At 54.4% G+C, this 14316-nt stretch overlaps 4 protein-coding genes and 1 non-coding gene across 5 annotated transcripts; 2 read left to right on the top strand and 3 right to left on the bottom strand.

The window, feature by feature from the left end:
* Positions 1–404: 404 nt before the first annotated feature.
* C8Q71DRAFT_721167 (uncharacterized protein) lies at positions 405–1309 on the bottom strand (the record flags this gene model as incomplete). Its single annotated transcript, XM_047921414.1, has 2 exons — positions 405–511; positions 739–1309. The coding sequence occupies 2 exons, from the start codon at positions 1307–1309 to the stop codon at positions 405–407; spliced, it is 678 nt and encodes a 225-aa protein (XP_047782125.1).
* A 3925-nt stretch (positions 1310–5234) lies between these two features.
* Positions 5235–5903, bottom strand: C8Q71DRAFT_675425 (uncharacterized protein; the record flags this gene model as incomplete). Its single annotated transcript, XM_047919703.1, has 2 exons — positions 5235–5426; positions 5487–5903. Coding segments are annotated over 2 exons (609 nt in total), but the record flags the coding sequence as incomplete, so codon positions are not given.
* Positions 5904–7484: 1581 nt separating this feature from the next.
* Positions 7485–9209, top strand: C8Q71DRAFT_794799 (uncharacterized protein; the record flags this gene model as incomplete). The annotated part of the gene is made up of 3 exons (XM_047925564.1): positions 7485–7499; positions 8155–8931; positions 9003–9209. 3 exons carry the CDS (start codon positions 7485–7487, stop codon positions 9207–9209), a joined length of 999 nt encoding a protein of 332 aa, XP_047782123.1.
* A 119-nt stretch (positions 9210–9328) lies between these two features.
* Positions 9329–11566, bottom strand: C8Q71DRAFT_418338 (cyclopropane fatty acid synthase). Its single transcript, XM_047918430.1, has 11 exons — positions 11234–11566; positions 11022–11181; positions 10942–10958; positions 10834–10892; positions 10617–10778; positions 10352–10561; positions 10085–10288; positions 9924–10030; positions 9742–9872; positions 9488–9690; positions 9329–9428 (listed from the first exon to the last, which is right to left on the bottom strand). Exons 1-11 carry the CDS (start codon positions 11346–11348, stop codon positions 9408–9410), a joined length of 1389 nt encoding a protein of 462 aa, XP_047782122.1. The 5' UTR covers positions 11349–11566; the 3' UTR covers positions 9329–9407.
* A 2211-nt stretch (positions 11567–13777) lies between these two features.
* On the top strand, positions 13778–13874 carry C8Q71DRAFT_t34. Its single transcript has one exon. It is a non-coding gene; the product is annotated as a tRNA-Val (tRNA).
* Positions 13875–14316: the final 442 nt, after the last annotated feature.

Here is a 14316-nt window from a genome sequence, read left to right as displayed (position 1 = left end):
CTGCTGAGCAGGCTCAGGATGTCAGAGAGACTGTGGCTATCTCATTCACCGCCTCGACACGTCTCTTCCGTAGGCGGCCGACGCAGAAGCAGTTCGACTTGTGTCATGCACATCTTCGGCGGAGACTCTCTTTGGTGGAGGGATGTACTTCCTAAAGTCTTCTTCGATGCATACGGCATTGATGGAATAGTGTCCCGCCCACTCCCTTCTTTCGGATCAGACGTATTCATACCAGCGATAGCAGGCGAATGTACATCAACAACAGGTGATGTACGACGAGTAGCACGAGACCTAGTGGATTGACCATGTACGCATTGACCATGTCGTACATTGTGACTTCGTTGTGTTTCTCGGCAAATGTCAATGTTCCGACATGGTACTTCATATACTGTGGTGTCACGACCTTAGGCGACGTCCCGTGTCCCAAGGGCCTCGTCGCCGTCGCCTATGAGGGGGTTTGTCCCGTGTCCCAAGGCCCGCGTCGCCTCATGGTGGCGCAAGTCGGGGACACCTGAAAATTGGGATGAAAAATGTTAAAAAATACACAATATATTCGTACTACTCTGTACATTGAGATCTAATCTTTCCGGGCACGTTTAGCTGCTCCCGCTGACTCTTGAATACCATCTGCCGTCTTGCGCTTCCCCTTCCCCTTCCCTTTCCCCTTCCCCTTCGATTGATTCTCACGGACCTGTGAACCCGAGGGTGGGCCAGCAAATGCTTTCTTCGCCCGCGGACCTTGCTTGTTTGTGGTGCGTATCTCGTTGTTGCTCAAATGAGCTGCGTAGTTGGTACCTCCCTGCACTGCAATATCAAAGCGGTAAACATCGCTCGGCACCGCTGGTAAGGGCTGCTGAGTGTGCGCGTGAGGCCCCGGCGCCGACGTCGGTGGCAGTGCGGCGGCAGTGGCAGTACCGGCGGCTGGCGGCGCTTGCGTGGTCATCAACTGGGACGAGTCTTTTGAGCGCGCCGTTGACCTGGACGCTGACTCGTCGGACACCGGAACTGACAGTGCCAAAGAGCCTACAACATTCGCTGGAGGCTGACCATCGCTGGACGCCACAGGAGTTGGGCTAGTGGTTTCCTGGCACTTGGCGGGATGGAACCCGACTGGCGGTGCGTCCGATAGGGTGAAGTCAACGTCCGCAAACCCATCATCCACGAGCATGTCATTCTTGCCAGTCTCTGTGCTCGTAGGGCTCGAAGCTGACGGGTGTGTTTGCAGTCGACTGGCGAGGTCTTCAACTGATGCAGCCATGTCGTCATCAAAGTCTTCGCCTCCTTCATTGGCCAGCTTGTCTGAGCCCATCAGGAAAAAGTTCTCTGATGAATGACGACGAATTAGGTAACAATTCCACCAGATTTGTAGGAATGGGCAATAAACTGATGCATTAATCCAATTCCAATAATTCACAATGATCCCTAGTCCCCTTGGGTCCAAGAATGCATTCTGAATAATACCACGGAATTCAAAGGCATGACACATGCATTGTCAGGCTATTCTAGTGTATGCACAATATATTCAGGCGATCAATGGATTGTTCTTCACTCATTCAATCTATGCCACCGAAAAGCAATATATTGTCTAGGTAAAGTACACAATGACAGTTACAAGGGTAACATACATTCTAATATCTATCCTATGGCAGAGCATTGTTACCACTACCTGAAATACAGTCTACTCCATGTCTGTCAAGATGTTTGACAAGCACCATGACCGAACCTCACACGTGTGATTGCAACACCGAAGTCAGCGGCAACGTCCATCAAGGATAATCATGGCTTACCAAGCTATCTGCGCCATAGCCCTTGCATCACCCAACAGAGCATGACCTGAGTGAAATCATCAGTGCAGCAACATAGACGAGAACGTGACAACTCACCAATAGATGATCAGAGTTCAGGATGGATGTTTGCAATCGGGAGTTCAGCGGGTGTGGTGGTGGTTGGGAATAAGCAAACACAGCGGGCCAATGGGCAGGACAGACGATATTGTATGAGGTACAATGACACGCGAATGCGAGAAGAAAGGCACGCACTGTCGAGCATCGTTAGCAAGCGAGCCGCGGGTGTATTGTGCACCATGGACGTGGAAAGAATGGACCATGTCTACACTGAACAGAGGAGCCGCGGGCGATGACGGACGAAGAATGAACACCGCACTGGCGGAGGTGCGCCACAAAATTCAAAAGGCGGTAGCCGACAGCAGCGATGCACGCGCACTCACAGGGCGGGCGACATGCAGTAGGCGACGAGGGGCGCAGGGCTTCAGCATGCTCCCCGGGACAATTTTGCATGAGGCCGCGGGTTCCCCGTCCGCGCCATGCACTCCTGCAAAGGAGTTAGATTTGGACATTGTGCTTCGGAAGCGAAGAAGCAACTTACGCCGACGCTGACGATGCTTCCCGCAAAGCGCGTGTCTACGTACCATAGGATACGTGGCGTCGTCGACAAAGTCGAGGGACGGCGTGTAGACGAGCGTGAGGGTGAACCACCCTACCTCGGGCCCGCACAGTGCCCCACCCCGCAACGGCGCAGCTCCCCGTGGGCGCCGACCATCCACTCACCTTACTCACCGGTCTGCCTTCCCCCCGCTTGACGACGTGGCCACACCCGCTGTCCGCTCGTTGGCTGCGTTTGCGCGGCCCTTGTTCGCGTTTGAGACGTGGGCGAGTGGGGGTGATGGCACACCTTCGAGCGTTCGAAGCGAGCGCGCACCCACGTCCTTCATGAGCTCACTAACGCTGCGAAAGCAGCGTTGTTGAGTCCGTCACGTCCTGCTAACTTGTCGCGTTGGACGCGCGTTGACGTGTCGAACAGGCCGCGGCGCACCTGTACCTCTGACAGGCCCAACATGGGCCTGTCTCTTCATGAAACGGCTGTGTTTCACGGCCTTGAGGTTGCGCGGGCGAGTGGCGGGCGAGCGGCCCACAGGCCGTGGAGGAGGGAGTGAAGGGAGGAGGAGCTGTCAGCACTTGCGCGCTGGACGGACGCAAGCGCTGTCGGACTTGCCTAATGCGGCCTGCATCGGAAGATCCCGGTTGAGCGCTTGCAACTTTGCGTCCGCCAGGCGTTCGCTGCTCGCGCCGTGTCAAGCTGGCAGCCCAGTGTCAGCCTACTGCTACCCTCAGCAACCTCGCCGCCGCCGTCTGCCCTCCTGAGCCCGCCGGCATCTCCTCCCTGAGCCTCGAGACTGACAGTCAGCTCCGAGACTGGCAGTCGTGTACGCGGCCTCGCCCGTGCTCCCTTGTGCTCTCGTCTCCCTCGCGCTCTCTTGTCCTACCCTTGTTCTCGCACTCTTGCGTCCTGCTCTCGCGCTCATCCCCATCTGGCCCGTCGCGCACCGACTCCGAGTCCAAGGCTGGTTAAACACTGCACAACGCTCGCAAATGCCCAGTACGCAGGCACAACCGATGAACACATGCGCACGAGGTCGAGCGCGCGCGAACGGCGGACATGGATAGAGACGAGGTCGAGAGAGCAAGCCGGTAGTGAGCAGACGGGCAGGCTTGTGAGTGGTAACATCCTACGTGCTTGCATGTGTCCCTGCTCCTTGTTCTCCCTCGCACACGTCTCACATTCGAACAATTACAGTATCTTGTGTCTCGACTCTCACGGGCTGCGGCTGGCTCCGTAGGTTCGACACAAACCCCTCGCACCGCGAATAGGGTCTTAGCAACAGCAGTCTGTCACCCGCAGAGTCAAGCAACTATCTTTTGTCTCGTGGCTCGCTATGTACGTCGTCATGGACCATCCACACTCCGTGAATATTGACTCCATCACATCAACAAGCACAGATATCATGCTCGTGCGCCACGCCGCGTGAGGTTCTCGGTACTCTAGGTAAGCTCTCGCAGTACAGTAATATGCCTCTTCGCCCCTTCTGTGGCTTCAAGTTGTTCTCCCTTTGCACGTGTCTCACGCCTCACGCTCAAGGATTGCAAGCAATAGAGATCTTCAGAAACGCGGTTCTGGCCGGGTGGCGCAGACATGATTAGTCAGCAACCTGGCTGTGGGGCCAGCTCGGGCATGACAAGCATGCACCACGCACCCCGCTCCGAGGCTGCTGCCACCGCGGGCGGGCAGGCTAGTACACGTAGTATAGCATCGAACACTCGAACGACCACGATGTAAAATGCCTCCAAACCGTAGTTACCGTCGCGGTGGCAAAAGGGAACGGCGTCAACAGCCTGTTGGAGCCCCCGGCGTGACCCGCACAACACCGAGATCGCGCCACCCGGCGTGCAGATATGCGCCACCCAGACCCCGACCTGGGTCGCGTTCTGAAGGTCTCTAATGGCCTGTACCGCGCTCTGCGTGAGTATTCATCATCCCTCCGTATCATCGCTGTTTATCGCCCTAACACAACAATAAATGGGAGATTACAACTACAACATCATCACGGTGTTTCCGCGCGCTTTGCACGCCGCCGCCGCCGCAGAACGGGAGGAGTTTGGCTTTGTGACGGCATGAACAGTTGTCGAAGTAGTTAACCCCAGTAGTCGATAGTTGATGTACATTGATTGATCCACTGTGGGTACTACAATATATGGCAGGATTACTGGAGATGATTGTATTGAAGTTGGTCCTCCGAGTCCGCAACAAATCCAGAATCAACACTTTGTTATTTGGTGGATCTTGTATTCATGTACATGACACAGTAATTACTGAGCAGAACACATTGTTATTGGCATGCCATAATGGCAGTACGATTCCTAGACTACTACTCATAATAGCTACGAATATTTCTGTATTCACAAACATTATGTCCGTTACTGAGAATCTCGGACAATTGAGGCTAATTCCCAGGGGGGTATTTTCCTGATGCCATCTGCTTCGCCCGAAATCACTGAAAAATCGAACCGCGCGACTTCAGCTTGAAGGGCGGGACTTGTTTTGATAAGTGCTTGACAATGATTCCATGCTTGCTCGCTCATGATCGATTCATACGACAGGTCGAGTGTACCGTGGTGAGGCGTCTCGATGCGACAGCCAGACCAAGCCTTTCTGACAATGTCAGGATTGTTGGCAAAGTACTGGTATGCATCCACAAGCCAACGGATAGTTGCGTTCCGAAGGGAAACGACATCTGTTGGGAGCTTGACCTGGTCAGGCTCAATCCCCGCCGCCAACTGTTGAGTCGCCCTTGCGACAATGAAGTCGGTTGCGCTCCGTTTAATGTGATGCTTCAAGAGTCGCTGGAGTCCGACATCAGCAGGCTGAGCAAGACCAGTACACCCGCCAGGTACGAAGATGATGACAATATTGCTGTGCGTTTTGACCATCCACGGCAGGAAATCGTCAGGCGATGACTTCGCAATATGGACCGGCCAAACATCGATCAAGAGCAACGATTTGCTTTCGGGTGCAAGTCCGAGCCGTTTCTTCTCTCCGGCAAAGAACGGGTCAAGCACTTCTTCTACCCACTGCCCCAGGAGAATGTGAATCAGGTCTGGTGCTGTAGGTGGCGCAACAATGGTACATACCTGTTTTGTGGTCTCTCGCGAGCTCCAGTGACGTGTATCCCCATGGGCATACCGGAAGCCAAGCAGGTTCGCAGTTGGCCAATTCGGATCACTGCGCGAGGGGAGACTCTGATCTGTCGTGCCGCCCCAGACAGATTGGAAGGGAATAATCTGGCCTGCCATTGACGAGGCAGTGACAATCGTGAACTGACGCCGCTCCTCGTGCCCCGCAACGGAGACATCCTTGGATCCCCGCTTCTCGTAAGTGTACTTCCCCGTCGGGAAGAGCATGACGCCAGCCTGATCAGCATTTACAGCAACCTCTGGCTTGATGTTTTCTGTGCGGAATGCGAACGTGATGCGCGCATGCATAGCACGGAGCAGATCATTCGCATTTGCGGGAACCTTTTGTGTCGCACGAGTCGCCTTTCGCATGGACCAGTCCAGATGCTGAGACAGGTAGTTATGTACCCATGTGTCCGATATTTTGAACCCATGGCTGACCAGATGTGGGGCATGGTGCGTGATTTGTGCTCGTATCACTGCGCTTGCAAGTGGACGCTGAATAGCACCTCCAAAGCGACGGATAGATTCGAGCTGGCAGTCGATCATGTCGACAACATGCGGATATGGAGCAAGGATGCCAGACTTCCGTGTGACGCCGACACGCCCCTTCTCAACCCTCTCCAAGACGCTCGGCTTCCAGCACTTCAAGCCTGTAGTGGGATCGGTCGTGATCCATTTCTGGACAGTTGCTCTATGAAGGCCTGGAACGCCGTTGACAGGATCGGGCTTGTACCACTCGGCCCGCTTGTTCCAAAGGTAGGCGACAATTTCCGCAGGGCCCCAGCCTCCGACGGCTTGGGGTGCAGACCCAATATCCAGCCACGTCCAATGCATCTGCCAGTTCATGCGGAAGGCTGGAGGCTTCGCGGCTGGGTCCTTCTTTGCGGCCTTCTCTCGCCGATGCAGGGTCTGCTTCGACACTGCGAGGCGAGCGTTTTGCTGCTGGATCGGAATGGTGGGTGGAACTCCAGGCTGTACGACATGCACTGACACGTTTGCATTGCCAGATTCGGTAGGCTGGGCGGTGTTTGTCCCTGGCGAAGAAGAGCTCGAAGATGTGACAGCTCCCGGTGCACCTGCCGTCTCCTTCACCTGAGCTGATAATGCCACCGCCTTACCCTTCGCTCGCCAGATGCGTTTCCGCTCTCGCTCTATCACCCTCTTGAGCTCCTCCTTCCGCTCCTTCTCCAACTGCTCCCGGATCTCGATCTTCGCCGTGCGTTCACGAACGTCAGCCCACATGCGCTGCTTCTGCTCCTCGGCCTCCTCCTTGGTGAGTTTTTGGAAGTTCAAGGTTCCTTGTTGTGCTCTGAATCGTCCAAACTGATTGCGAGGCTGCAGAGACTGAGATGGCTCGGATGGTGGATTAATGTCATGGTCGGACTCCGACTCTGACGTTGATCCACCTGCATTCTGAGTGGCATCGTTGTCTGAGTCAGAATCAATGGAAATGATGCTATGTGCAGGGCTCGGCAGGCTTGACGTCGACAGTGGCTGTGTAGTGCTACTGCAAGGTGAGTTAAGGTGACCCATCAACAACCCGCGGGATGTACTCACTCAGGAGCTTCGTGCGCATTTGCAGCGAGAGCGGCATCTGTCAGTGCATCAAGCCACGACTCAACGACTCCGAGGTCATCCGCAAGCGGTAAGACATATTGGATGATGTTGACCGTGGCCGTGAGCTTGTTTCCCGTCTCTGTGATGTGCAGGCCCTCGCTCTTGTACCCCCACAAGCGATGGAAGCAGTGGTTCAACGCGGCGCTGTGGCCGTCATCTGCAGCGATCTCTTCGTCGAGGCCAAAGTTCACTCCGGCAGACTCAGTGGCAGCGGGAAGTTGCGGTACAAGGGAGTCAAATAGTCGTGCGAGCTTGCTCGTCTTCAGCTCCAAGTTACGGAGGCGAAGGTGGTGTTCTGGGTTGGGATTCCGTGTCGAAGCTAGTCGGGTTGTTGCCATGTCGAGTAGTGATGTAGTAGTCTGATGGGTCGGAAGAGTCGTCGACATGCGTGCATCAACGTCTGCAGTAATTGAAGTGGCACGAACTCAAAGTTGAACTTTGGGTGAGTCCGCCAGCCACACTTGGCACGGGCGGTTGTGATGTTTTACCCGGGAGAAGCTAACCATTTAAGGGCTTTCGGTGTATGACATGTGCATGGTCTTCGTCCTAAACCTGGCCGTCATGCTCTTAGCTACTATAGCCGCCCGCCGTCGCCTATCCCCTCGTCGCCACTGTCCCATGTCCCGAGCTCATCGTTGCTTGTCACCCGCCATTCGCACAGTCACGTGCCGCCTCGTCGTGTCGCCTAAGGTCGTGACACCACAGTATACGCTAGCTGAGCCCAGAGGGAAGGCAGGATTTGTTTGTATATGGGACTCTGGTCATGCGTACGATGTGATTATGTCACCAGAATGATCGATCGGGGTTCGTTTCAGCCAATCAACGTGCAGAACGCGGTCTGCCACCGACCACCATCTCTCGCCCGGCCGAGTAGCCCAAGGGCAGCCCCTCAACAAACAGTAAGCCTACAAACATACATCGCGCACAGTCTGTATATAGACTGAAGTCTTAGGTAGGACAAGCACTCCCAGGTGCCACCGTTGCAATGGCCACATCCGCGACACAGACAATTCCCATTGAACTCATTGAGCTCATGCTCCAAGAGCTTGCTCAGAAAGACCTCTCGCCCGTCTTGCAAACCAACAGGACATTCTACAGCATCGCAGTGCGACTTCTGTATAGGAAAATAGGGGATTTGCCCATAGCACGCTTGGTCGCTTGCCTCAAGGTCCTGGAGTGTCACGCAACATTCCCGGCGTTTGTGCATGACCTATACATCGACTGGTCCCAGTACCACGTCACCGCAAACCTCCTTCGTTTGTTGCGGCGGATTCTTCAACAGCTCAGGAACCTACGCTTCTTACATGTCGAGCTCTCACCTCGAGACAACCTAGCGAGTCATGCGTGGGTCTTCGTCGACGGACCCTACAGATTACGCACCTTCACAACGTCGACGCGTTGCGATAACGCCCTCGCACGCATACTCGAACGACAACCGCTGATTCAAGAACTCTCACTGCGCGGCTTCCAAACCAACATGCCCTTCGTGCTTTCGTCGACAGCGCTACCTCAACTCAATTCACTCCGCTGCACCCACGCTGACGCCTCCGTGATCGCGGAGGTGATCCGAGGTCGTCCAGTTGAAGGCATCTCCATATCGCTGTTCGCGGACGAGGGGCTCGACCCGCTGGACACTCTTCGGCTCCCGAGCATATCGCTCAAGCGACTCACACTCATGGCGCTCGACGACGTGCCAGCCACGAATCTGCTCAGGGAGGTCGCCGAGCGGGTCCCTCAGCTGGAGGCGCTGCATATCGTTGTCCTACTATCACATTACACATCCGTATGTCGAAGTTTCCACGTCATGTCAACTGTTCTGTGCTTCTTCATGTTCATGGCGATATCTTTTCACAGGAGAGTCTCATGGAGGCAGGCCCGGTGTTATCAAACTTCAAGGAACTCCGCTACATCACCGTCATGGGCGGGCTGGGAGCGAGCGTCACTAATGACCATCACATTGCGAAGGAGTGGCACAAGCACTGCACGACACTCAAAACCATCATTCTCCCAAAGGGTCAGGTGTGGTTTGAGCGTGATGGAGACTGGAGTTGTTGTGTGTAGTTATCCTAGCGTACACGTTGGTATGTCGCTCACGCAGTAGCCGCATAGGTCGTCATTGCAAGGTACCAGATCTCCCTGATATTGATGCCTGATACTATACATGAAGGACACATCACTACTCATACAACGACTGGCGGGTAGGATAAGGAAGGGTCGGGGTCCTCGTGCATGTTACCGTCCTCTGTATGACAGACAAGTTTACAAGTCTGGGGCGTCTCCCTGACCATTGCCGGAATGTGAGAACAGTCGGAGTAGGTCTCAGTCCGACATGAACGCACCTCTCGAGTGAAGGTCAGCATGTGGCAGCTGATATAGCCTTTGACAAAGCCTGCGCCGGCGTACGCGAACAGATACTCCCATTTGCGTGCGAACACGGCGAACTCCATCGGATCGCGGAGGGATGGATGCGTCTCCGCGACGGCGTCTTGCTGCACGTTGCTCTTGAAGCGGCGCCCCCACGTCCGGAGCGTGCGAGGGTAGTCTGCGGACATTGAGTGGGGGCATTTACAAAAAGAATGTCATGGCGACTTACGTGCTGAGTGATTCTCGATGGTGTTCAGCTTAAAGCGGCCTCGTGTAGCCTTGTATGCCGCATCAACTAAGGCGGACGCGCTGGGAAGGGCCGAGTTGGGCCAGATATACCGTCGCATGAAATCTTCAGCTCTGTTTCTCGTGGGTGAGGAAGCGAGATTCAATGGTACGGCGGTTACTCACTGGTACTCGCTGTATCGATGCTCGGGGAATGTACTTGAGCTCACGACGGCGATGGCGCCACGCTTCTTCAAAGCAAAGTCGACCAGTCGGAAATACGCGCCGTAGTACTGGACAGCGGCGCATCATTAGCGAGCATCACCTAAAATTACAACATAACCTACCTTGGGCCCGACGTGCTCTATCATCTCGATGCTGACAAACGCATCGAATGCATGTTCGAAGTGAGGCGGGATATCCCGGTAATCGAGCAGGTGGACGCGAACGCGATCCTCCAGCCCGGCTTCCCTGATCCGTTCCTCTGCAAGCGTCTTCTGCTCGATGGACAGCGTGAGCGTGTCAACCTCGCAACCATATTCCCGGGCGGCCTGATTTCGGGGAAAGGCAAAAGTTAGGTAACGTAATTGCCCGCCAGTGCCTAGGATCCTCACTTCAATCGAGAGCGCGCCCCACCCGGTACCGAACTCGAGCAGACGGTGTCCAGGTTGAAGGTGCAACTGGCGGAGGACGTGTTGTATCTTGCGCCGCTGGGCTGCCTCCAGGTCGCCTGTGGTAGGACCTGAGCCTAGGTCTCCGCGGACGCCGCCTTCCTCTTCGCCCCATAATGCACAGGAGTACATCATTTCCTTGCTTAAGAACGCCTTCCAACCGAGACCATGTGAGTCGCGCCGCTGATTTCAGAACGTACGGGCAGACCTTATACATTTCGTTGGATAGGTCGTAGCTCGCGACGACATTGAGGCGTGCACGGGTGTGTGTCTGTCCAGCGAAAGCGTTCCATAGTCCTGATACGGCAGCGATGGTCTTGTTGTACAACCAGGAAATATTAGAGAGACTGGATAGATTGTCGATGAATAGCTAGGGCCGTAGGGTCGATCAGTGAATGTAGCAGAGGAACTGAAAGTGAGCCTACTTCTATGACGGCCTGGAGGTCGTCGACTTGGACTTCTCCCATCATGAACGCCTCGCTGACTGCAGCGTATCAGCGTACGTTCAGTGTATGTTTGCACAAACGACTCACAGCCGAGGTTACCGGATCTGCTCCAAAAGGTCATGTCTATCGGACGATACTCTTGTGACCGGAACAGTTCAAAGACTTACAGCAGCACTCGCGTCCAAAAGTCCTCGTCCACCACGGTGATGCGGACGCTGTTCTGTCCGTTTGTAGCCCGGCCGAAGGTATGGCGCATTTCCCTTTCCTCGATCACGATACTTCCTACCTTCACCGCGTCCTGCAATACGTTGAGAATCCATGCTCGTGCTACAGACAGTCGCATCAGACAACGGTATAGGCCAATCCATAGACCACGTACCGAAGGAAGTCAGCCATCCGCGAGGGCTCAACACGATTAAAGCAGGAGGGGGGAGAATACGCTTCTGTCGAGAAATATCTGAAGTGCCATATTCTGAAGCCGTCGCGTCAGACATCTCGACCAGCCAGAAAGGATTCACTGGCTTAGGAGGGGAGGTTTAAGGAGGAGCGAAAGGGAGTGGTCAAGACGTGGGCATTGGAGACCGCGCCCTATATTCACTTCCTAACGGAGGCAGCATACAACACCGGAGAAATGGCGCGTAATTCAGGTATAGGCTGGCAAGGCGAACGCAATGTCGCGGCGTCCGGAATGGAGGTGGCTCCGGGCACATGATTACGGTCTGAGAGCACGGAGACATGGAGTCCGAGAACCACTACATCATGCGCCCGTTCCGTGGTGCGATCAAAAGCCGACTGATGAATAGAAAGCGGACCTGTCATGGAGATACAGACGGCTTTCCGGAAGGAGACCGCGGACCCGTGCCATCACACTGCGACTGTGCTTTGACGGACCATTTGGCAGTCCGGCCAGCTCGAGTTCAAGTTGGCATTTCAAAGCAAGTTTGAGCCAAGGGCACTCGTGCAGTACCAATCAGTACAAGCCCGGCGGTGCGCAGTTGGTGACAACATAAGGTTTGAACAACATATTGAGTACTGGCCAGCCGTAGAAGACGCACCGGCGTGACACGTTCTTTTCCTAGTACCAGGCGCTCTCCCTTGTGAAAGCGCTTCCACGGTGTCATCTTGAATCAGAAACCTGCATGCGCGAGCTCCATCTGGAATAATGAAAGGTGAATAGAAATCAGTTCCGATACCTTAGGAGACGATGTTTGAAGTACGTTGAAACATCTTCTCCTTCTCTACGTGCCGTCGAGGTCGGAGATGGCTCTGGAACATGAGAACACTGCGGGAACTTCGAGTATAGGTCAGGCCGTAGTATACGCAGACGGTACTTCAACATCCTTGTGAAGAAATGTCATGAGCTGCACGCTGACGGTGACGCAGCTTCCATGAGCATACCGTGGACACGTAAGGGCCGAATACTGTAGCGAATCTACGCTCTTGCTCCAGGCGATCCATGGCCAGCCAGTCCCCTAGAGCACTTTTGAATGAATCGACTCAGCGTGAGGGCAGTATGGGGGTCGTACTTGCAATGGTGAATCGAAGCTAGACAGAGTCGTCGGAGGCGGGACACGAGGAGACAGACAGACTTACGTACGCACCTTGTGAGTCGGAACATGAGTACAGGAAGACGCCATGCTATTAATTCCACCAAGCTCATGGAAGAGATCTGGCAGGCTTACGGCGCGAGACACAGCGCCGAGCTCATAGTGCCACTTGCTCGATATGTGATCTACGCAGTTGCTGATAGTAGTCAGCGATCGGCTGTATCCAACGATGGCAGGTCGACCTTCTCGGACTCCCTATCTTTGATTGCTCGATATTGGGAACGCATCATTTCCATATGCCGGAGTTCTCGAGCCATACTCCCGAGCTCGAGACCTGCGGGCATCAAGCTACTGAACACCCGGCCGATGTGATCCTCGCACTGGCTGTCAGCAGTTCTGGTACATGTAGCAAGGGATTCTGAACAACGACGTGGCACCGGCACTCACCGTGCGCGCGAAGCCGGGTCGATGTATTCTCTATGCAGGTTGACGCCACTGATCATGTGGCGGGATCTGCGCGGATCATTCAATAGAAATGGGACATACCTTTTCAAAGGGGCAGCATTTTTGCCTTCCTTGCGGCGTCAGGTACACATTCTCTACTAATTTGTCTCCTTATTCGGAACAGTTGGAGCGCTGGTCGTGCATCCAATATCCCTGTCACCTATGAATGAGTCAGACCAATAGTAGCCGCATCGAGACGGTGAGCCTCCCTGGTAGTAGTAGGGTGTGTATATACACTGGGATTGTCTACATCCATATGCGATTGCGAGTATGCGTTATATCTTGCCCTTTCGCTGATTTCTTCACTGTGCTTGACAATTATCCGCCTACGCCACCAATGATCGGACGCCTTGGCTTACGGATTTAGGAGGCAGATCCTAGTCATTTAATCTTGTTTGACGTGTGGCTTCTTCGTTGTATCTGCGTGCAGTAGAATTGAGGCGTTGAGGTGAGTAGCATGTGCGTTCCAACTTGAACCTTCTTCAACTCGTTTCCTCGTGTCTCAACGTTTCTAATGTTGGTGGTCTAAGCACATTACAGACTTTCTGGACCGCTCCGCGAGAATATGTCGCCGGAAATATCTACGCACATCCGTCGATTGCAATGCGGCATAATCTCAGTGCAGGATTCAGTTCAATACTCACCATGCGCCACAATGTTGTTCAGACCCTGGATTGGTTCGGAACTTCAACACGTACAGCCGTCCCGGGAAGTTTCATTTAGGCTAATGCCGACTTGTTGCCTTGGTGAATGGAAGGACTCCATCAGCGACACATTGCATTCAAGGAGGCGATCTGGTCGACGTCGCAGGGCTGTGTGGCGGTAGGTATAATGTTGTATCGTTGGTAAATAAGGTGCGTCATATTGGCAACGGTTCAATGGTGTAGTTGGTTATCACGTCCGTCTCACATTATGTTGTATTAGTTTCGATGGCACGGGAGGTCTCCGGTTCGAGCCCGGATTGAACCAAGTTTTTGCTGATGCGGAGGTCGTCGACATGACAGTGTGTACTGTACTTGGTTTTTTGTTTCTGGTTTGGATAGGTAGGCCTTGTCCAATCGTTCCTGCCGACAGGCTGGTCCACCGAACTACAATTGCTGCATGTGCCTTTTCTAATAACGCTACTTATCGCAATGCTGGGAACGCACTAGACGGCTCCATCCAAGCCATGACGGTGTAACATCGCTCGATCATCCTCTTCCGAGTCTTCGAATTCCTGCAGACTCAGGAAGTTGACTGATACGGTCCTAGTTACATAGCAACGCTCAATATCACTCCCACCTCCGGGATGGCTCTGCGGCGGCCGGATTTCACTGTCAGTCACGGTGTAGCCAGCTTGGTTACATCCGTGTCAACGGTTCGGGCCCGCTCTCTGGCCGACGCCTGGTCGTAGCTCGGCTTCGAGGGATGT

The sequence above is a fragment of the Rhodofomes roseus genome, assembly GCF_022264815.1.
Source record: "Rhodofomes roseus strain CIRM-BRFM 1785 chromosome Unknown C8Q71scaffold_4, whole genome shotgun sequence".
Classification (NCBI taxonomy): Eukaryota; Fungi; Basidiomycota; class Agaricomycetes; order Polyporales; family Fomitopsidaceae; genus Rhodofomes; species Rhodofomes roseus.
This window is presented reverse-complemented; position numbering and strand designations above follow the sequence as displayed.

Coding starts and splice junctions, on each gene's coding strand:
- C8Q71DRAFT_418338 (XM_047918430.1), bottom strand. CDS start 11,348: ATGTCTGACGCGACGGCTTCAGAATATGGCACTTCAGATATTTCTCGA. Junction 10,779..10,833: donor ACCTCCAGGCCGTCATAGAA/GTAGGCTCACTT, acceptor CTACGGCCCTAG/CTATTCATCGACAATCTATC. Junction 9,691..9,741: donor CATCGAGAATCACTCAGCAC/GTAAGTCGCCAT, acceptor CAATGTCCGCAG/ACTACCCTCGCACGCTCCGG.